General features: G+C 38.3%; 1 protein-coding gene across 10 annotated transcripts in view; it reads left to right on the forward strand.

The window, feature by feature from the left end:
* ELN (elastin) overlaps window positions 1-23,825 on the forward strand; it is a 123,024-nt gene that overhangs the window by 54,542 nt on the left and 44,657 nt on the right. For all 10 annotated transcript variants that reach the window (XM_040338300.1, XM_040338297.1, XM_040338305.1 and 7 more), the window contains 9 exons: window positions 1,168-1,197; window positions 1,963-2,025; window positions 4,698-4,748; window positions 9,311-9,382; window positions 10,686-10,715; window positions 12,967-13,038; window positions 16,214-16,252; window positions 20,134-20,196; window positions 22,299-22,355. In XM_040338300.1, the coding sequence (XP_040194234.1) occupies window positions 1,168-1,197; window positions 1,963-2,025; window positions 4,698-4,748; window positions 9,311-9,382; window positions 10,686-10,715; window positions 12,967-13,038; window positions 16,214-16,252; window positions 20,134-20,196; window positions 22,299-22,355 (477 nt within the window). The remainder of the gene's footprint in view (window positions 1-1,167; window positions 1,198-1,962; window positions 2,026-4,697; window positions 4,749-9,310; window positions 9,383-10,685; window positions 10,716-12,966; window positions 13,039-16,213; window positions 16,253-20,133; window positions 20,197-22,298; window positions 22,356-23,825) is intronic.

Here is a 23,825-nt window from a genome sequence, read left to right on the forward strand (position 1 = left end):
ATAGAAGAAGTTTGCTACTAATGAGAGACAGGCCTGACCTCAACCCGATAGAACACCTTTGGGATGAATTAAAGCAGAGACTGCAAACGAGATCTTCTTGTCCACATCAGTGCCTGACTTCACAAATGCGATACTGGAAGAATGGTCAAACATTCCCATAGACACACTCCTAAACCTTATGGACAGCCTTCCCAGAAGAGTTGAAGCTGTTATAGTAGCAAAGGGTGGGTCAACTTAATTTTGAACCCTACAGATAATAAACCCTACGGACTATAACTGGGATGCCATTACAATATTGAACCCTACAGATATTGAACCCTGTGGACTATAACTGGGATGCCATTAAAGTTCATGTGCATGTAAAGGCAGGTGTGCCAATACTTTTGGTAATATAGTGTGTGTATATATATATATATATATATATATATATATACACACACACACACACACACACACACACACACACAGGGGATAAAGTTGCTAGTTTTGTGGTGTATAGGAAGAGTAAAACCATGCAGAGCTCCAGTAGATTTCAAATCAATTTGCACCTTTCCTTAGACAATGTGTAAAACTGGTATCTACTGGTATCTGGTATAAACTGGTATCTACTATCTACTGGTATCTATATTTAAATTAATAAAGTAAATTATAAATAGATGTTGTTTGATTACACTTGCCATTCTTGGCCATTTTGCTCTTAAGGTGATTCATAAGGTCACTTGTCATGTGCAAAGGTCAAATGCAATTGTGTCATTGTTCAATCTAAAAAAATGTTATTCATCTTTTAAGACAAGGCATTAAGCTCCTTGTACAGCAGTCTACTGATTATTTACAGCTGCATCTTTCATCTCTAGGGTGTCACAGATCATTCATTTAAACACGTTAAATGATGGCTATGCTGCAAATTTACCTATATAGTAAATCAAGCCTGTAATGTCCATCCAGAACAGATAATAGCAGTAGCATGCTAGGTGCTACAGTATGTGGTCTTCATTTACATAAAGTTACAATGTGCATAAAGCCATCTATACAGCACTAAGAATATTATGTGTTAATAAAAGACAGTGGGCTAAGTGCCCATGTCACTTCTAGCATAGCCCCTTCATTTGATTCAGGCAAATTGTGAGAGCTACATTGATAACTATACATCACTTTATCTTGGTACAGGAGTTGGTGGTGTACCAGGACTGACATCAGGTAAGTCTTGATTCTTGTCCTTCTGTGCAAAAGTATAATTTGCTAATTAGCTATTGAGTGAAAGTTAATTACATGTGTATTTGTTGGGAGTTGGAGTTGCAGGGTGAGTGCCTGTGAATTGTGAGGGTTTTCAGGTATTGAAGAAAACTATTTTATTCTGGTTACTTGCTGTTGAGCATTTTCAACCATTATTTTTTGATTAATTTAGAAAAGATTAAACTATCAAATTGTAGCATTGATTTTACTTATTCTACCTCTCCCTTATCGTTTGTATTGTAAGCATTGCTGGCAAGGGTTCTTATTTTTAGGGATAATTTACACTTTGCATTGCTTAACACACATTCCCTAATGCAACACGTTATCATGTGTTAAGGCATAATGCATTAAGGTAGTTCATTTACTTTTATGAACTTAAAGCTTCCCTTAAGGAAGCATGAAAAATTGATAGGATCTTTTTTTTTTTTTATACTACAGATATGCTGTGTATATGTAATCATACTTTGGAAATTCAAAAATGGCACTACAATGCACTACTGAATGGGCATTACTTTGCATTGTGGTAGTGTGTGATAACAAGCAGATTACTGCAATGCACCTTTTTTGAATGGGCTCTTCATGTTTTAAATAAAAAAAATTGCATGTTGTAATGTTGTTGATAATACTGGGCCTGTATTTCATCACTTGGTAAAGTGCTCTTAAAATAACCGAACACTATGTATAATAATAATAATAGTAATTTTCATATTACTCTTCATTCTTACTTAGGAGCTGTCATACCACAAACTGGTTACCAGCCAGGAGCTGGAGGAAAACCCGGAAAAGTTCCAGGTGGGAAGAACTCACTATTTCCCAGTATTGTACTGAATGATACACTGGTAACTGACCAAAACTAACACATTAAAAGATGTATTTCAGCTTTGGATGTACACCATTGGGTTCTCATATTTCTTAGATACTCGAGCAGTAAGACCAACCCCAAGAGAGTTACTGGCATGTACTAGCATTGCTATTACAAGGCCAGGCAAGCTAACACTCATCCATCTGCATTCTCCATAAAATAGTATACAATTAGGCAATTAGAGTGAAACTTCCTCATGACACCCAAAGGAGCCACAGGTGGACAGATATCGCCTAAGCATTCAACAAAAGGAAAGGAAACATAGCTTTATCAAAATTCCTATATTAACATAGACTTTGAAAAGTGAGTATGCTCTACTTTTATAGTAAATTAACTGAACTCCAGGGCAAAATTAAAACCACCCTTGCAGTTGGGCCCACTACATACTGCAAGGTTAAATGCACATGTTTGACTAGAGTACAGTTAAATGTAGTTTTTAACTCACCTTTACCCTCACTCCCTGAGGCTTCATCCGTTCCGTGCAACCTTTTCTTTAAAGCTGCTTCACTTCTGAGCTTCATCCAGTGGACGCAATCTAACGTCATCATGTACAATGCAGGACCAGAAGTCCTGCATTGCAAATGACCACACCAAGGGCTTGCCCACTACCCAGAGCATCAGAAGGAAGAAGAAAGTGCTAATTGCCTGGGAGAACAAGAGGAAAGTAAAAACGGCATTAAAAAGCCCATGAAGCCCTGTACACACGATTGGATATCTGATGGAATCAAATCCGATGGCTTTTTTGTCGGATATCTGATGAAGCTGACTTTCATCAGTCTTGCATACACACTATCAGACTAAATTCCGACCGTGCCAAAACGCAGTGACGGAAAACACTACAACGAGCGGAAAAAAATAAGTTCAATGCTTCTGAGCATGCGTTGACTTGATTCTGCGCATGCATGGATTTTTCTCTGATGGAGTTCCACACAGACGATCAGATTTTTCTATCAGTTTTTTATCCATAGGAAAAATTTAAACATGTTCTATTTTTTAACACCGATGGAAAAAACACTGATGGGGCCCACACACGATTGGTTTGTCCGATGAAAACAGTCCATCGGTCTGTTTTCATCGGACAAACCGATCGTGTGTATACAGCTTTAGAGATTTAACACTTGCAGCACAGGGGAGCATCACTGCAGCTGTAGTTTTAATTCTTACCCAGAGTTTTAATTCTTACCCAGAGTTCAGACTTCAGCATATTTTAACGGCATAATGGTTATAATTATATAACATGCTACATAATAAAACAAAAATAAAAACAAAGAATATGAGATATGCGAACTCTGCTTTTTACCTGAATACCTATTTCTTACAAACCCAGGGAGTTTGTAGTGTAAAGACTACTTTTTTGATTTTTGGTAGACTTGAAAGTGTAAGGCCTCGTACACACGGCCGAGGAACTCGACGTGCCAAACACATCGAGTTCCTCGGCCAGTTCAGCCCTGAAGCCGCCGAGGAGCTCGGCGGGCCGAGAGCTCCCATAGAACAACGAGGAAATAGAGAACATGTTCTCTATTTCCTCGTCGAGCTCCTCGTCGGCTTCCTCGGCCGAAAGTGTACACACGACCAGTTTCCTCGGCAGAATTCAGCCAGAAACTCGGTCGGAAGCTGAATTCTGCCGAGGAAACTGGTCGTGTGTACGGGGCCTTAGACCCTTTGTTAATTATTTATTGCTTAAAGGAATGGATAGGTAGTTCTGGAACTTTAGAATTCTACCAAATTGTGTTGTAATGAAGTTTGGGCCTTGGTGTCTAAATTTTGGGCTGGCAGCTTCTACAAACCAAACGATCCCCATAGTTTCATTTGTTTCTGATGCAACTAAATAGATTAGAGATTGCATCTCCACATTGTGGGTCTATAGGCTAGGTATACATTTATTCCAATGCAACATCAGGTAGGTTTTACAAAAAATACAATATCTGGACTATACTTAACAATATTATATCTTGACTATACACCTGTGGTGTGGCATGTCCATCCTAAATCCAGTTTTTGTTGCTGATAATGTGCCTCTTGGGGAGGTTACCCATTAATTTGTACTGGTGAGCACTGTCACTGAGATTAAAATTAAGAGAAAATACAAACATTTGGAGTTGTCATTAGAGCAAAGGGTAAGGTAAAATCCACCAACGGGGACAAATTATCCAGCAACAATTCTCAAAGATAGGAATTCTATTCAATTTAAAGAGATTTCTCTTTTATTTCCTGTTGGGTCTCTAGGCAAGTAAGTGGGCTGTAAGGCAGGCCATACATGGTGAGAATTTATTTTCCTGCAAGAAATGTGCACAATTTCCCCATTAACACAGACAGTGCTGAATCCCTGTGAACCAGGCCTGAGTAAAGTAAATTATATGCTAAGTAAAGTGTGCTACATTGATCTGAAGAACCTCTAGTAAATTAACCACAAATAAAACTTTGTGATATTTATGAAATGGCAGTGATGAGAGTAACAAATGAAGAGTCTGTTAAACTAATGTTTCCATCTATATTGTAATCTTAGATGTTCTTATAGAAAAAGCTGCCTAGCAACATGGTTTGTTTTTAATCATTTACAAGAACAAATATATTAACAGCTTTATCATTCTGAAAATTCCAGGTGTTGGAATTCCCGGGACTTTCCCTGGAGGAGGAGTGCTGCCTGGATCAGGTGAGCATAGTAGATATGGTCACCTTAGCTGTCAAAGCGAAGCAATTTATTACACCATTTAAAGTAACAAAGATAATGGCACCATGCCATGCATTCAGCATCATTTTACTGTGTTGGTCTGCTTTGAATATAGCTTGTTTTAAACATATTTTCTTAAATTTGTCAAATGACCTGCCATAACTGAGAAATGACAGGTATATGTTGCATGACATTACAGAAACATTTTGTAATCCATCCCCAGTATCCCTGAATTTGTATGTGGGGACAATGAACCTTACACTTGTGAATTAAAAGTGAGTCTCCAAAAATAAAACCAATACAAAATCTTAGGTTTTAAAATTGAACTCTGGGCACAAGATTTTTAATATATTATTAGAACTTAACTGTATCTGAGCACCATAAACCAAAATATCTATTTAACTAATTTTATTATTCAATGCAAACTCCCCCATCCATCCATGTCTCCATGCTTTATTTTGTTAAGAAATCACCCCTTAACATTTCTAGCCACAGCCATTTTGAGTAAGGGCAGATGATTTGTGTAGTATTTACTTCCTGGAATCTATTCTGCCCTCCACTCTGGGATGTATGACATAATTTTGGCCTAGGCCAGAAACCAGGAAGAAAATTAAGAAATGTTTAAGGCTGGGTTCACACTACTACACTACTTTCATCCTACTTTGCTCGGTGTTCAATGTTTCCCTATGAGAGCGTCTTGTAGTGTCCTACATTGGTCCTACACAAGTCGGTCCGACTTTGAAAATGCTCCCTGTACTACTTTTGGTCCTACATTGATCCTACTTCAGGCCCATTGAATATCATTGAAGTCGGACCAAAGTAGTATCCTGTTCATGAAAGTAGGATGGATGTAGGACCAATGTAGGATAAATGTAGGACCAATGTAGCAGAGCAAAGTAGGATCAAAGTAGTGTAGTAGTGTGAACCCAGCCTAAAAATAAAAGTTTCAAACAAATTTAGAATATCTTCAAAACTATTTAGTATTGCCAGTACAATAAGGATTAAAAATAGGTCATGTTGATTCAGAGAGTTGGGGTCCACTTTATCTATAAGTGCATCTGCAATTACAGTTTTCTCTTACTTCCCCCAAACATTCCCACAAACCCCCCTTGACCCTGCCAGTGAAGACCACCCAATACAGCTGCCTGTGTTGGCAGAGTAGCCTTTTCCCTCATAAAGGCTGTACCTGGTTGCACTACAGTTGAAGAAAATCGTGTTGCAGGGGGTGTATTAGCATTGCCATTGCTGATTTACAAACCTATAGCTTGTCAATCAGACACACCAAGTCCAGCCCACTGATTTCTGAAATGACAGCACTGTGAGCTGCAGTGTCTGAGACACAAGTGAAGGTGGATTTGACTCAGTCAAGAAAGATTTTGGTTTACTTTATAAGGCTTTGCTACTGAATTTGGTACTTGTTTAGACCATCATATAGGAACTTTTAGTGGTACTTTAAATAAAAACAGTTTCCTCGATATACAGAAGTGTGATTCTCAAAAAGATTTGTAGAGAAATAAAATTCTAATACAGAAATAATTATAATATAAAAAAATATATATTTCATTATTCAAGAAGGCTTAAATCCTAATTTGTGGGCATTTTGCTGCAATAGACCTCATACACACGATCGTTTTCCTCGATAGAATCCATCAAGAAACTTGGTGGGAGAGCTTTTTTGCAGAGGAAAGCGGTCGTGTGTATGTTTTTCATCGAGGAAACTGTCGAGGAACTTGACGAGGAAAAAAGAGAACAAGTTCTCTTTTTCCTCGACGGGAGTCTCAATTTCCTCGTCATGTTCCTCGTCAGGCTGGTTTTCGACGAGATGCTAAGTGTATGCTAAGAAACCCACGCATGCTCAGAATAAAGTATGAGACGGGAGCGCACCTTCAGTAAAAGTAGCGTTTGTAATGGAGATAGCACATTTGTCACACTGTAACAGTCTGAAAAGTGCAAATTGTCTCTTACCGAACTTTTACTTAACACACAGTAACATGAGATTAGCAAAAGCAGCCCCAAAGGTTGTGCCAATGGAATCGAACTTCCCCTGTCGTTGTATGTGTTCTACGTCACCGCGTTTGAGAACAAGGAGATTTGGTCTTGACCGGGTGTACGCAAAGGAAGCTTGTCGAGGTCCTCGACAAGCCTAACAAGGAACTCGTTGAGGAAAACGATGTGTCTTTTCCGACGTGTTCCTCGGTCGAGTGTACGAGACCATATACTGTGTAAGATGCTAAGGGCCTTAGAAGACGATTGTAGAAATTAGAAATAACTGCCTGTGAAGAGAGCAATGGGACATTATCTCACTGGAATGAAATTTGTTTGTGTGAAAATTGAGTTTGCACTGCATGATACAATAGCAGGGAACCAGAAGAAAATGGTTTGGGAGATTAAACTCTTTACAATTTTAAACATATCCTAAATTGATTTTCTGGCTGCACATAAGAAAGATACAGTAAACCATTATTTCTCCAGATGTGCAAGTCTGTCAGACTCTTAGGTTCCTATAGCCCGAGGATTTGCTGTTATTAGCATAACCATCTTTTTAGTTTCATTTAAAGACAGTTCTTCAGCCAGCTATTTATACATGAGGCCCTCTGTTATTTTGGAATCATGCCAGAAATGTGGTATTTCTACAAATAGGGACATGAAATTCTAAATAAAATGTGCTGTTTACTGCAGTTTGGTATATAAATGAGACAAAACCACATACTTTTATAACAGGGAGACAAGAAAATGACATATTGTCTACCAGGCAAACCCTGGGCAAGTCCAATAGATCATAAGCAGAAGTTACCTTCAGTGAAAACAACATCAAAACCATCAATAGCTCCAGATATATAGGCAGATAAAGTTATGTGCAGTTCTCTACCATCCTTTACACCAGTGGTTCTCAACCCTGTCCTCAAGTACCCCCAACAGGCCATGTTTTGGGAATTTATTTTAGATAAAATAGCTGTCCAAAATACCAAGCCATTGACTTTGATTTAAGCACCTGTGCAAGATAAAGGAAAACCAGAAAACATGGCCTGTTGGGGGGACAGGGTTGAGAACCACTGCTTCACACACACACACACACACACACACCCTCTTAAAGTGGGAGTTCACCCGAAAAACAATTTTTAACACTAGATTGAGGCTCATTTTGTGAAGCAGAATCGGGTGTTTTTTTTAAAATCGAAGCAGTACTTACCGTTATAGAGATAGATCTTCTCCGCCGCTTCCGGGTATGGTCTTCGGGACTGGGCGTTCTTATTTGATTGACAGGCTTCCGACAAGGTTTCCGACGGTCGCATACATCGCGTCACGAGAAGCCGAAAGAAGCCGAACGCCGGTGCGGCTCTATACGGTGCCTGCGCACCGACGTTCGGCTACTTTCGGAAAATCGCGACGTGCTGTATGCGACCGTCGGAAGCCTGTCGGAAGCCTGTCAATCAAATAGAAACGCCCAGTCCCGCAGCCCATACCCAGAAGCGGCGGAGAAGATCTATCTCTAAAACGGTAAGTACTGCTTCGATTTTAAAAAAAACACCCGATTCTGCTTCACAAAATGAGCCTCAATCTAATGTTAAAAATTTAGTTTTTGGGTGAACCTCCACTTTAACTCTCATAAAGATTCTTTAATTTATCAAGCCGCCTCGTTGAGGCTACAGAGATGGAAGGGGCTGGATCAACCTCACCATTTACCGGGAACGTTAGGATGTTTATATAATTTCAAATGCCTATATCTTTAGATCTATTGATCATTTTGGCAGAGGCTGACAGTAACCCCTGCTTATGTATTTTTTCCACATATGTTTAATTTTAATCAACAAAGTTTATAAAAAATGTACTTTAATTGTCATTCATCATTGTATTTAGATTATCGTTGGCATTGCCAAATCTTTCTACAGTTCCTATTAAGTAGAACTGAAGGCAACATTTTTTTGTTACTTGGTTAGAGTACAATCTTTTTGCACCATCTGTGAGAGATTACCTCTCACTTCCTGTCCCATAACCATGACAGAAAGTAAGAGAAAATCCCTACAAATTGAGGGATTCCCTGGTTGTCACCAAAGAAAACCAGAACTAGTGTCCCCATTGGAAGATTTTCCTATTAATGTTCTGGCGATAACCCTGACATATGGGATTTCTTTTCACTGTTGCATTCAGTTATAATGGTAAATGTGACCAAATTAGAGGGTGAATCTCCTTATTGAGAACACAATCAGCAATAAAAACCAGACAGGTTTTCCCTCCACTCCATCTAGACTCTATCTCTAGCGGTTCTCCCCCTCCCCTCTAACCAAAACCAAAAAAAAAGGAAAAAATTAAAGTTTTGCCTTTAGTTATATTTTAAATACTGACCAAGTAATTTCACCCTTGAGTACCTAAGATTTTTTTTAAAACATATTAAAAGTAAAGAGAAAAATATAGTCTAGATGTAAATGTGCTCATGAAGACAAATTACATTTCATATTTTACTTCAGGAGAAAATTGCCCATATACCTAATATACCTATGTATGAACATATCATTTAATAACCTGTTAATACTTTTTTAATCTAGGTGTGAGATACCCGGGAGTTGGTGTTCTTCCTGGAGTGGCAACAGGAAGTGGTGTGAAACAGAAACCTCAACGTAAGTCTAGCTCTTGTTCCTTTCATAAATTGTTTTGTGGCTGTAATTATTATTTTGAGAAAAGTTTTCTATATGCTTCTTGGCAAAAGAGAAATATGTGCTAATTATCTACCAATTAGAAGAACAAATAATATGGGTGTGTTACTAAAAAAACTGAGCTTCTTTTCAGACCAATAAGCAATACAATACTCTATGGCAGGGGTCTCTAAACATTTTAAAGGGCCAGTTTATGATTCTTCGGAAGTTATGGGGGCTGAACTTTGGCCAGTGGGAGTAGAAAATTCCCCAGCATCAGTGGGAGTAAACAATGCCTCAGGCTTGGTGGTCAGAGAGAGTAAAAATAATTCTATAATGCCTGTGGTCAGAAAGAAGAGGAATCATTGATATTAGTGGGAGAAAAACTGCCCTATTGTTGGTTAGTGGCCCATCGTTGGTGTCAGTGGAAGGAATAATGCCACATCATTGGTATTAGTGGGAGGAAATGTGCTCCATAGTTAGTGTCAGTGGAAGAAATAGTGCTCAGTCATTTTTGTCAAGGGGAGGAATATTGCCCCATTGTTGGTGTCAGGAGGAGGAATTATGCCCCGCTTTTGGTGTCAGTGGAAGGAATAGTGTAGTGTATTGATTAGGACTACATAAAAATCAATATTTTGAATTTAGGTTAATATGTTTATGTTTATGTATGCACATAAACCATTTGTAGATACAATGCTGTCTTTTGAAAAAAAAAGAACCCTTAGGTAAAGAACATTTAGGTAAAAAAATAGTGTAGCTAAAGGCAAAGTTTTTAAAAAAAAGAACCGGATAGAGTAAGGAAGGGTTATAACCCCTGCCATTTTTTAATTTTTTTGCCATCTGTCCAATTGGGGAGTTTTCCTTTCACTTCCTGTCCCATAGCCAAAACAGGAAGTGAGAGAAAATCCTTCCAAAGGGAAGGAATTCCAGTGTGTCATCTGCGTCACCAGGATTAGTGTCCACATTTGAAGATTTCCCCTCTATTAGTGTTATGATGTCAACCCAAAATTTGAAATGTTCTTTTACTTTTGATGATAACAGTAAACAGGACAAATAGAGAGGGTGAATATGACCGGGGCACAAATAGCAATAACACCAGGGGTTCTAATCCCCTTTCACTCCATCCAAAACAAAAACAAAAAGTTTTTCCTTTAGTTTCACTTTAAACTGGTTTAGCCAGGATACTTGGTACTTTTTGATATATTCTTTTTTATTTTACTTAACCAATGCATTTATAAAAATGATGGCATTTTGAGATAATTAATCTTTTGTTTGCTCTTCTTTGTAGCTGGTGGTGGAGTTTTGGGTGGAATACCTGGTAAGTCTAAAGATAACATTTCTTATGACAGCATAAAATTTTTTTAACATACATATTTTGTGTATTTATAAAACAATTTGCATAGCAATTCGCCCAGTAAAAGTGGATGTACGTTTTTTCTTTGTGAATGGGGAAAAATATCATGTTATTAGACTATTTCCTGTGCTGGTAAAACCTTTTTTATTTATTGAAAATTAAAAATTACACATTTGGCCACTAGATGACGCAAAGTATTATAGGACATCCCTATGATACTTAGCACCATCTTTGTTTAAGTCAATCAAAAACATTTGACCAGCATTTAATGAATGTAAGTGAACATTGAACTTAAGGTTGAGATTATGTAACAGTTGTTGAGCTACATAACATGCAAAAGTCCAGCATTTTGTAAAGGAACCACATTTTACTAGCTCAAACAGCTAATCAGATTATTACTTTCTTATGGTGAACTTCAAATTATTTGATAAACCAAAGAACTATGTTCCCCAAACACAAGCTCACAGCATTTTGGTATGAAGCAGTTTTTCCAACATTAACTTCACATATAGCAAAATATTTGGAATATGATATAATTATTGATTCTTTTTACACATTTTTGTAATTTTGGAGAGTAATGCCAAAATCTAAATCCTGATATCTGCAAGCCGGTGTTTAAGAAATAAATGCACTGTTAACATTTTTTGAATGAGGAAGCGGGTGCTGAGAGCATGTTTTTCCTTTACCGCACCCTGTCCTCAATCCAGAGCCAATACAGATAAAGGGCTAGGGAAGAGATGGAGCTATTGCTGTATGTTGTCCAACATATAACGCTATCAGAAAAGGGAGCCGAAGGAGGAAACCAAACCCTATGCAGTTTCTGCTCACCATGTCGTTTTATTCTTTTTAGACTATCTTTACAGGAATAGCTACATCCCATTGTGAGCCCCAGCCATATAACAACCAGTTCTGGCCCCTAACCTTTTACAATGATGTAATGTGTCATTATGAGATACAGTCAGGATCATCATAATATATAAAGAATACATTACTGCAGATGACAAATAAACTGTATTCTTGACAATTGGAATGTCGATTCCTCTAACAAAACTATTTATGAATCTAATATAGAAAATATTTCCATTGCCTGTATTTTGATTATTATCCTCTGTCCCCTTTTATAGAATAATAGAATTCAAACCTGAAGGAACTATTTATAAATGTAATATAGAAAGTATTCTCATTGACCATACTTTTATTTGTTACTGTCTGTCTCTTTTTATAGAATAACATGTTTCTTCGGCTGTTGTAAAATGCAGTCCCCCTCATGCTTATTTATTGATCATTGTTCATTGTGGATGAAAGAAACTAAGGGTGATTCAAATGCTGTGTAATAAAGATACAAACATTAGAAATTAAAGTGGTTGTTAAACTTTACCTAAATCCAGTGAAGTGACTGGCCTCAAGTGATACACAGAAATGAAACAGATTCTCCCACATAGTTTGTACCTGTTTATCTGTAGCTGTCTCTTTCTACAGCTGTTCAAAGTGCATAATTTCAACAGCTTGTCTGAGCTTTCAGAAAGCAGAGAATAGGGATCTGGAGAACTGAAGTCAATTAGAGCTGATTGTAAGGAAAGGACACCCCCTCCCCTTTCACACACCAAGAACAGAGCTGAAGCTGTCAATCACAGGCTGTGTGCTAGAGCTCTGCCCCGTGTTATTTTTGGACCTCTTGGTGTCGAGAAAACATGTCACAAGTGATTTATGCAGATAGCAGAAGAATGAGGTAGCAGACAGAAATAATTGCGTCAAGTAAACTCTATAGTGGGATATGCTTTGTTCATATTACATAGAGGTTTGCAACCACCTTTAAGGTCTACTTGTCTATAACACTCTTTTTAACTATGTTGTGCTCTGAGATTGAGAAGATTTTTTTTTTTTAAAACAAAATAAAGAAGAGCTTAACTTTTTTTTTTAGGTTTTCTTTGCTACCTGTGTTCTCATTGGGAGAGTTCACCTTGATTCCTGTTTTGGTGTCTAAACGGGAAGTGAGGCGATCTCCCCATGAAAAAAACTGACAGCAGAGCTTCTCACTTGTACTGACTCTATTTTCAAAAACATTGTATTACTGTCTGTAAATCCATTGGAAACATTCACCTGAGGCTTTAATCCTTTCCCACTATGTCCCAAACTAAAGAAAAAGTTTTTGCCGAAATTGCATTTTAAAATATTACCAAATTTTGATGTAGTGGTTACATTTTTTTATTTCAAGGCTTTGGCGGATTTGGTGGACAGCAGCCTGGTGTACCTCTAGGATATCCTATTAAAGCACCTAAGCTACCAGGTATGTAGAATATATCTCAATAACTGGGTCTCTATAGATGCACAACCTTTTCTTTGGTCAGTGTTTCTTGTGGTGAGACAAGGAGGTTGATTTACTAAAGGCAAACAAACTGCACTTTGCAAAGTGCAATTGTACTCTGCAAGTGCAGTTGCTCCAGAGCTTGGTAAATGAGGTAAATGAGGTAAAGCTTTACTTTGTAATGCGTACCCAATCACGTGCAAGGAAAATAAAAAACAGCATTTTTGCTTGCACACGATTGGGTGGAAGTCATCAGAGCTTCTGCTCATTTACTAAGCTATGAAGCAACTGCAGTCTATTTTCTTTGAGTAAATCGACCCCAAGGTTTTTAAAAGTAGAGGATGAACAAAGAAAATTAGAAGTGTTGACTAGTACAATAAACTCAGTTTTGTTAAAGCTAAACTTTTAGAAAAATGGCTAAAAACACAGGCAAAATACATATAAGAGAGCTGTTTTTATCAGCAAAAGGTTTTGTGTGCATTGAATCCTGAGATTTACACATCTGTGCAATACAGCATAGCCCTGTCTGGCAGAGGAGACCTGATTTTCCCTGCTGAAGTTAACTAACACTTATTGTCCTTCCTAAAGTCTGTGACTTGCTGCTGAACTGAAATATACCAGAATGATAAGTTTATCTCTCATCCCCCTTCTCTTTCTTACAGCCAGCATGCTCCTTGTTAGCACAAGAGCACTTCAGGTCAACTGACTGGCTCCTTGTGCTGCTTTGACCCTTCTAAGTCTGAGTTCTGCTGTATGGGGATATTGGTAATGGTATGATGCAGTAGCCTCAATGAAATTAAAAGAGGAAGTCAACACAGGTCATGTGACTTTAGGGGGTTTGTTTACACGTGTGGTTAGGGGGCATTAAAAATAAGAGATTGAGATAGATTTTCTAATGTCCCTTACCCCAACTGTCCCTCTTATGCTGCAAAGGCAGCTCTATGAGAAAGTACAATTGTTTCAAGAATGGCAAAAATCGTCCTCCATCGGGTTTCATCGGCAGTACCACCACTGAATGCATCCCATTCAAGTAAATGGGGCCACAACGCAACTTCCCTGCAACGGTACACAGTGCACTGGGTTGTGCCACGGTGATGCTGTATTTACAGGTGGTGAGGCTGAATGTCAGTAGAGGGCAGAGCACATATGTAAATCACATCACTGGGCTTTATAAATGTGTGGCGATGGTTTTTTTTTTTTTTTTTTTTAAGTTATGGCTTTTTAAATGAGCCCCTATATAATAGAACGCAAAAGGAATAACTTTGCTAATCATTGTTTTTACGACTGCTTGTATGTGTATATGGGCAATTTTTAAATCCACACAATAGGCTCAATTCACAAAGCTAACACACCAGGATAAGTATTCTTATTTTCAAAAAAGTTACAACTTGTATAGTAATGATAAAATAGGCATTTAACTTGTTCAAAATTTTTAATAAGGTTTATCAAAATACGATACATAAATAGCAAACAAATGGGACTAAAAAAAAATAGGAAACTTTTCCCAAATACTAGTCATTAATTAATTGCAAGTTATAGCAATAAAAACATTGGGTAACAATTGTAAAATAAACAGAGAAGAATGACTAGGACCAAAGAGGGTAGGCCTCAGTTGAAGCAAGCTATAGAAGGTAGTTTACGGATGATGACAATGAAAATAGTCACACTTTAAATTCTGCTATGTAAAGTTGCTGCCTCATTCCTGCCTAGAGATCCAAGACTAGTCATTTATGTGTGGAATTTTGACACCACAATATTTTGCTATACATGTTATCATGCATATCCTCATCTTTTACTAAGTGATTCCCGCTGTCTAAAAAGAAACTGATAGAAATTTCTCAATGAGTGATGGTGAAGACGAACACTGTCCAGGGCTGTTTTGACAGCTGTGTGAGGAAGTCATTCAGGTGTAAACAGGACAGAAGAGAAGCAGAATCGCCTCCGAACATTCCTTTTGGGATACCATTGATAGGAATGTATTCCAACACACTGATAACAGGAAAATGAACACGCCATTCAGGCCAAATGATACAAGTAACACATCCGACACCAGCTAATTATTGCATTCCTAGTTCTGAAAACAGCATCAATAAAATGCAGAGGGTTGGATTCATTTTCTACGTAAGGACTTATTTAAAGTGGTACTCTGGTGAGATTTATAGGTACTTATATAGCGACATCAATTTACACAGCGTTTTAGATATATTATACATTGGCATCAGTCCCTGCCTTCAAGGAGCTTACAATCCAAGGTCCCTAGCTCACATTCCTAAATATACATTCATGTGCTAATTAACTTACCAGCATGTGTTTGGAGCATGAATAGAAACCAGAGTAAACACAAACAGGCACAGGGAGAATATGCAAACCTTGTGTACAGGTATTTCCGATCATTGGGATTTGAACCAATGACCCTAGTGCTGCTAGGCAGAAGTGATAACCACTTAGCCACTGCGCTGCCAAATTCAACATTTAAATATATAATGCAGCCTGTCATTATCAATAACACAGCAATTTCTGGAAACTGTTAGCTTCATGCACCCCCAACAGTGATGTAAGCTGCTAAAACTGACAGTTGGGACTGGAGCACAGTGATCACAGTGAATAACTCACTCTGTAGCTCCTCCACTCATGAAACATCTGGCATTCTTTTCAAAGAATACAAGGTGCTCAGCTCTGGGTTCAATCACGGAGACATTGTGACATTTATATACCCTTGTCCAATCATAGAATGTAGACTCACTGTGCTCCAGCCCAGAATGCCAGTCTCGGTGGTTTTCAGGGACGATGCAGCAGCCACAAAGAGCTCACAAACTTCAGCTAGCATTTGATAACACTGAACTGGGTTAACAGTAAAGTTTTTTTGGGTAGGGTCTCTCAGTGATATGTTTAGTTAAGTTGCCCCTCTTTAAAATGTTGCATTGAAGGTTTCTCTAATTACTGGGCCCGTGAGGTAAATGTCCAGGTGCTCACCCACAAAGAAATATCCATACAAATCCAAAACAGGTATAGAGGCACTCACAGGTCATGCAATAGAGATAAATCAAAGCAACAGCATTTTTACTATCAATGTTTCAATGGAGTTCAGTCTGGCGTTGTCAAGATATATATATTGCTCCTCTGTTCATCGAAATGTAAACTTTTTTCTTCTTCCTAGGAGGATATGGGGTTCCCTATACATCAGGAGGACCTGGAGGTATGTATGCCAAACCTTTATTTGCCTCCCTGGGCTACAATAGCCTTCCAAATGTAATCAGCCTGGAACAAAACCTAATGGCCAACAACCCATTTGGAAAAAAATGTTATGTCAACGTATCGAAGCGTGCTGTTCTGCTTTGCCATTATTGAGACGGAAACATTGTGCAGGCTCAGGCTGAAGCCTGTGAAAAAGAAGAAATAAATAAACATGTTCTCCTATTATTATTTCACTATATTTCCTGGCATGCACAACGTCTCCTTCTCTGTAAAATGAGTTTCTATACAAGCATATGCCGCAACATTTAAAATATGTAGGAGAAACGAGTCTGCAGTGTGTCTGGCCAATATGAAAATAATTTATAACTTGCTGTGACATGTAATGAGTGTAGCTGACATTAATAGCCTTCTAATCTACACCATTCTCCTAGCAGAGAGATGAGAGGTCTGACCCAGGAGCTTGAGGCTTTGACTCTTACTGTGCTTGTTTGTATATAAGATACTGCCTATGTATAACAGAATGGCTGTCTATATTTCCACCACAGATTATCGTTACTTCTGACAGTTTTCGTATGTTAATATATAACATATGATGGGGATGTAATAAGTAAAGGGATAAAACTAGAAGTGATGGAATGCAGTACTTTCCAAGTCATGACACACCCATAAGATATCAAATTTTGTCACGCTTACGAGAACATACTGTGTAAGAGTATTTATCTGTATAAAGGCAAACTATAGTGAGGGATGTTTATGAAGCATTGACACATTTATACAGGCATTTATTGCAAAGCAGGCTGCATTTCGTTTAGTAAACTATTTGCAACAGTTAATTTTCAAGCCCTTCGTCTACAATCCTGAAAAACAAACTTCTACAGTTTTGTAAAGGTCCTGGCTACCCTTTGAGTGAGTCCTGTTAGGGGCCCATCCCGCTGGCTCCCAGTCAGAAGCCTTGACCAAGGGCTGTCAGTGACATCTTGCTTAGTGTGCTGGGATCACACAGTGAGCATGCTCTCAGCACACAAACCTCATCTTACCATGAACACATATGTGTGGTGCCTGGGCGTTAACGCCCACCTTTCTTGTTCCATTTGGTAGGAGGTTAAAGTGGTATTAAAGGTTCAGCTTTAAAAAAAAGAGCAGCCTCAATCTTCTTCTTCTCAGGTTCCCTCACCATTGACCAGTTCCCCCAAAGCAAGCTGCTTGCTTTGGGGGCACTGGTGCGTGCTCGCTCCCAATCCCTGCTCTATGTGTCCATAAGACACATAAAAAAAATACCAAGCATTTATATCCACGCAGTTAGCACAGACACATTTTATCTAGTAGTTGGTCACATTCAGCTAGATTGTGTAATGTTGACATAATGTTGACGTTTCATAGCTTATCCAAACCACTTCTTCAGTTATAAAGAACTAAAGAACAGAAGAAGTGGCTTGGATAAGCTACAAAACGTCTTCAACAGTAATTCAGTAGGATTTCAAAATAACAAATCTAGTTGAATATGACCACCTTTTTGCCTAAAATAAAAAAGCAGTTTATACTTACCTGCTTGGTTCAAGGATATTGAACTAAGCAACCCTTACATCCTCTTTTGTAGTCCCACACCTCCGTCTCTTCTCCGAGTGCCCCACAGTATGGTAGCACTCGTGCAGATGCTCTCCCAAGCTGGGCTGTGTGCTTCCTCCTCACAGTATTTGACTGACAAAAGCAAGAGCCAATGGCTCCTGGTGCTCTCAGTCTGTCCTATGACACCAAGAAGAGAGACCAGCGCTTCTGCAGATGTGTACAGCACTGGAACTGGAGAGTATTGGGGGAAGGGTACAGCAAGTGGAAGTTTTTTTTCACCTAATGCATTACGGTAAAAACTTTAGAACCACTTTAATCCAATCACCATGCAGAGGCAGATGTTTGGTTTAAGAATAGGATGGGAGGTGTGAAATGTGTGGAACCATCCTGTTTTGCTTACATAATCCTATCCATGGTGTCAGGGAGGCTTCATAGGTGTTAATCCTTTGATATACATGGGTGAAGGTATGAATCGTTGTCCAAATGCTGGGGTAGAGATGTTAAAATGGCATTATATGTGGAAGACAGAGGGTGTGGAAGGCCGCCCCCATCTCCTGTTCAAAGATGCTTTGCATTGCATCCTTGCTACAATGATAAACCAATGAGCAAATAACCTCCCAAGAGATTTGTTGTCAGTGAGTAAGTGTGAAGACTGGATGACCCCCCTTTGGCTTGGTTATAAACTCGAAAGTCTGACAGGGAGATAACTTGGGGGACAGGGCCAACATTTAATATCTTTTTTATTTATTGTGACAACAAAACATTTATACAAGCATGTTTTGTGCAGCTATAAACCATTTTTTTTTAATGAATGGGAAAATATGAATAGGCAAGGCTTGTTTTATTGTGCCCTGAATAAGCACAACAAAATTGTCACTTTTATAAATGAATAACATTTCGTATTGTTTGGCACTGGCTGGCAAATTGCGAATTTGTGTGTATGTGTCACCTAGGTTTCTCACATACACATGGTAATAGGATTTATGGCAGATGTCAAGAAAACAGACTTTTTGTTGCCCTGGATCTTATTAAATTATATTCTAGGTCCCAGAGCCCAGAGAATATGTAGAGCTTTTACATAGTTATATAGTTAGTCAGGTTGAAAAAAGACATCATGCTTAACCAATAGAAACATAAATGAATAAATATAAATCCTCCAAAATGTCCACAATTGATCTAGAGAAAGGCAAACAAAGCCCATATAAGGCTTGGTCCAATTTGCTCCATCAGGGGAAAAAAATCCTAATCTCCTAAAAAAAAATCAGATTGTCTGTGGATTAACAATCTAATGTTATTAGTTAGAATTGTTACTATCCAGTTATATTCTATTAATTTAGGGATGCATCCAGCTTTTTTTAAACAATCAACCAAGCTGGCAAGAACTAATACTTGAGGGAGTCTATTCCCTATTTTCTACAGCCTTTCCATATATGTAGGTTACACCCAATGCTGGGACAAGGTCATCCAGCGCCCAGGGTAAAGATGCTAAACTGCGCCCCTCCTTTCCCTTAGGGTTAGGGTCAGGGTGCCCCCATTTCTGCAATAAACCATTGCACCAGGGGCAGCCGCCCCTTCCTGCCCACCCCTTGTCCCGGCCCTGGCTACACCTCTTTTTCTCAATATGTAAGAGAGTGCCCCCTTTTCCTTTTAACAACCATAACGTAATTAATTAACTTTGCACCTAGTTCACTATATGAACCATTAATATATTTATACATGGTGATCATATCGCCCCTTCTATTTTGAAAATAAATACAGTACAGGTAATTTTGCCTCATAGATGAGCTCCTCCATGCCTCTTAAAGTTTTTGGATGGAACAAAGCCTCCACTCCTGGGTCCACGTCCTTCCTGGTAGCCAGACCTCATTATTACTCAAGTCCACAAGCCTTTTTATATGTAAGCTGACTGATGCTCAGAGCTCTCCTTTTCTCACTTCCACTCTCTCTCTCTCTGCTGTGAGAAAAGGCTGACTGCTAAAAAGACACTAAAAATGTACATGTGCTGCTGATTTGTTTTAGGGAACTTATTAGGGAGTGTCCTGTTAGTCAGGAGCTTATCTGAGTTTAGTAAGTGATTTAGACATGCAGATGTTTTGTTTTGCTTATGCAATGGACCTACTGTACAAATCCCTCCTGAAATGTGCTTATTTATGGCCTTGCTGAATACATGTGCAGGACAAACCTGCTTAGACAGGGGTGTCATGGTTTACCACCCCCCTATAACAGTTGAGCCTTTTCCCTCTACAAGAAATACATAATTACATGTTAAGTGTTTTTTGATATTTTCACTAACAAAATGCTCATCCTGCATTGTAGGTTATGGTACTGGTGCTTTGGGAGCTGGAGCTGGTGGCAAAGCTGGATATCCTACAGGAACTGGTATGTACTAGACAAGATGTCTGTTTGTTATGCCACAATTTCTCAAAAAGTGCCCTGTGTCTGAGACATTCAAATTACCTGGAAAATAATGGTAACCTGTACTTATAGAATATGCAGGTTACCATTGTTGACCTTATCTTCAGAAATTGCTAGCTGCCTGAACGTCATGCTGATCCAGTGGCTTCAATAGTTCCTGTGCAAAAATGAAAAGAATAGAGAATAAGCATTTGGACTTCATTTTGATTTATTAATTGACATAGTTGTTCCAGAACAGTGTATCAGAGTCTGAGACAACCAGGCAACTAAATTTTTTTAAAGAAGATCTACAAATCTCTCATAGTACAGGCTTCCTTTAAACTCAAAATAAGAATCTCACATGTACTTGTTGAGATTCTAACAATGTTAAATTGTCTTTTGAGTGCCTTGTGCCTCCCTACATGTATTCCTTTTCAAGAACCGTATGTGCTCTGTAGTGAAAACTGCAACCATAGCCTGCATAGACATCATGTAGCCCGCCCTTTGTCTCCAGCCATGCTTTTATTTTTGCCCAATGGGGCCATCCATTACATTTGCAGGCCAATAGGAAAGTGCATGTGGAGGGAAGGGGCAAGTAACAAGGGAACTAAGCAGCCTGTATTCTTAGTTTAGCATTATAGATCAGGTTGGAATTTTAGGCTTCCGAAGCTGATTAGCAGGATACCCAAGCTGATTACTGGATCAGTAGAAGGTTAAAGGCAGTGAGATTAACTGTATTTTCAAATAATACATTTTATATAAAAAGACATGCCAATGTATTTCTACATTCTTAAAAACCTACATATATTATAAAGCAAAGGATTTAACATACAGTCCCCAACCAGGATATAATTATTGATCATAGAGCTGTTTATTTTCCGTGTCGTGAGTTCAGACTACATTGCAGATTTAGAAATGTACATATTTGCAGGGTAATTGCAATAAAAAGAATATAAGTTTGGGGTTACTAGCATGCAATGATACAACAGGGGGTACTTGAGAAATGATTAACCTCATAAAATGATACAAAATTGATGTATGGCTCCCTGTACAAGGTTTTAGTTTGGCGTCTCCAGTCAAAAAAAACAAAAAAAAAACATGCTCACTCTTCAAAACATTTTTGACTGCAATTCCTATCAAGTACAGTGTCTTGATGTGTGGAAGTCCTCCCTGATCACCAGTGTACTTTTTCCTTTTTATAGTGTTTTTATTATATACGGTATCAACTTACATGGCAGCAAAGAGACTTTAACAAAACAACGAGGATAGCGAGAGGAAGACATGAGGGTGGGAGGGGAGGGAGCAGGCATCTCAGCTCGTAATAGTGGGGTGTTACTAGCTTTAGCTCATAATGCATTCATTATTTATAGCTTTTAAAGGTTGTTAAGGGATGAAAATTCTGAAATGGGGGACCTCAAACTAGACTGTGCCCACACAGGCAGCTCATAGCAAAGGTACTAGGTTAGGTCATATTTGAGAACTATATATATATATATTTATTTATTTATATATATATATATATATATGTATGTATTTACAATATGTGACACACCAGGAATGATCTGATTTTAACAAAGTACAGTGTATTTCCTGACAGCGTTCTGTTTTTGTTTAAACTCTAGTAACCATAGTAATTACTCCCAAGTTAATTGACAGTCATTTATATCATTTTGAGAGGCTCACTAACAGTTTTTTTTTATGCATGCAAATAAAGTAAACATATAGCATCTGTTTTGAATATTTCATGGGCCTTATGTTGAACAGCTAGGTTAAAAAAGTACTTACATCATAGAGAAGGAAGGGGCTGCAGGGAAACAGCAGAATAAGTCAAGCATGGTGTATTTGTAGACAGGCCATAACTTCTATTATTCTGTGTCCATCTTGGCTTACAGACATTTTGGTGACCTGCATGATCCCAAATGTGTTCGTTTTAATGTGAATTAATTTCCTTTGCTGAGCTTTATCCTGTTATGGCAGGATCCCGCTGTTAATGTGCAGAGTGACGTAATAAGAAACAGGTGTTGTTCTGATGGCTGTAGAGCCTTGCCAGGACTAATGATTTCCCTCTCTGTCTTTCCTGTGCTCAGGAGTAGGCGCTCAGGCAGCAGCCGCCAAAGCTGCAGCTAAGGCTGGAAGATATGGTGGTGAGTCCCTCCATTTTCTATTGTTTTTATTTCTATAATCAACTTTACCTGCAATAGGTTATACTTAAAACTGAAATCCGGGCAAATATAAAAAACACAAAATCATTAAATTTATTTTTTAAGGAAGTAGTGTAAGTAAATAAATTAGACTTGTTATCAGCCTATTCGCCGTCCCCTATACAGCAACATTAAGGATGGGAAAGGCAAGACTGGAAGCTATTTAGGTGTGCTGCAGGTGAATATGTTAACAAAGAATATGTAGAATATTATAGAAGGAAACAGTAGAGTGAGCAGAGGATGACCTCATTAGTCTGTATCTCTTCTTTCACTGTCCAGTTAGAAGGCTAGGGTTGAGTCGAGCACACCACCATACTCTTTAAAGTTAAATTAAACTGTAAAAAAAAAATTGCGAACAGAAGAACTTTTTATTCTACAAGAGACATGCTATGCAAGTAAACAAACGTACCTGCATGTTTGCAATCTTATTTAAAATGTACAATGAGCCATGCATGCACAGCTCAGTGTATATTATTAGAACACCACAGTGCAGGAATAAATAAACTCCCATACTCATGTGCTCTGGTCAATCAAGATGGCTGAAGATCCTGAATGCTGAGGAAGACTGAGCAAAAATGCCAATGATGGCAAGATGGTAAACGGAGGTTAGTTTACTTCCACTTCAACTGTAAGTGGTGTCTTTCACCTAGCTGTGCTGAGCGATGGGGCTGTATAAATCTTAGGAATGGATGGATAGAAATATAAATCATTTAGCAGGGCAAGCAGTCCAAACTCTAATATACAGTATGTACGCATATCATCTGTGGATTTAGCTATTTGCCTGGAGTTTGCCAGCTTGAGCCATGGAAGCAAAAGTCATTATCACTTGTTTTTAGGGTCTCTTACTGATTTCTTATATTAAGATTTTAGCTTAAGAAAGCTTATTTGAAATTAGATTTTCATCCAAAACTTTTATTTTAATTTGTGGGGATTGAAAATCAGCTAGCACTTCTCTTAGGTTTTTATTGCTCCTTATATTATGATTTTAGCTAAAGAAAGCTTATTTTAAATTAGATTTTCATCCAAAACTTTTATTTTAATTCTTGGGGATTGGGGAAGAACTAGAACTTCTCTTTCTACCCTCTTTTCCAAACCCAGGACAGGAAATTAGAATAATGACTTCAATTTGAACACAGATAGGAATAAAATCATGTGTATAGCAAGAGGGAGGCAGGTTTAGAACCTCGGTCAAGATGTCGCTGCTTCTAGACCCTAATTTTAGAGATTTTCCTTTTCTTTTTATTATGTCTCCAGGACAGGAAATTATTAGAATAACTTTAATTTGAGCACAGATTGTAATAACAATAACAAGTGAGCAAGTTTAGAACCCCTGTCAAGTTGTTTTTGGAGATTTTTTTCTCTTCCTATTGTGTCACCGGGACAGGAAATGAGAATGTGGCCAACAAAGACAGG

Source organism: Rana temporaria, chromosome 2 (assembly GCF_905171775.1).
Source record: "Rana temporaria chromosome 2, aRanTem1.1, whole genome shotgun sequence".
In the NCBI taxonomy this organism is placed as follows: domain Eukaryota; kingdom Metazoa; phylum Chordata; class Amphibia; order Anura; family Ranidae; genus Rana; species Rana temporaria.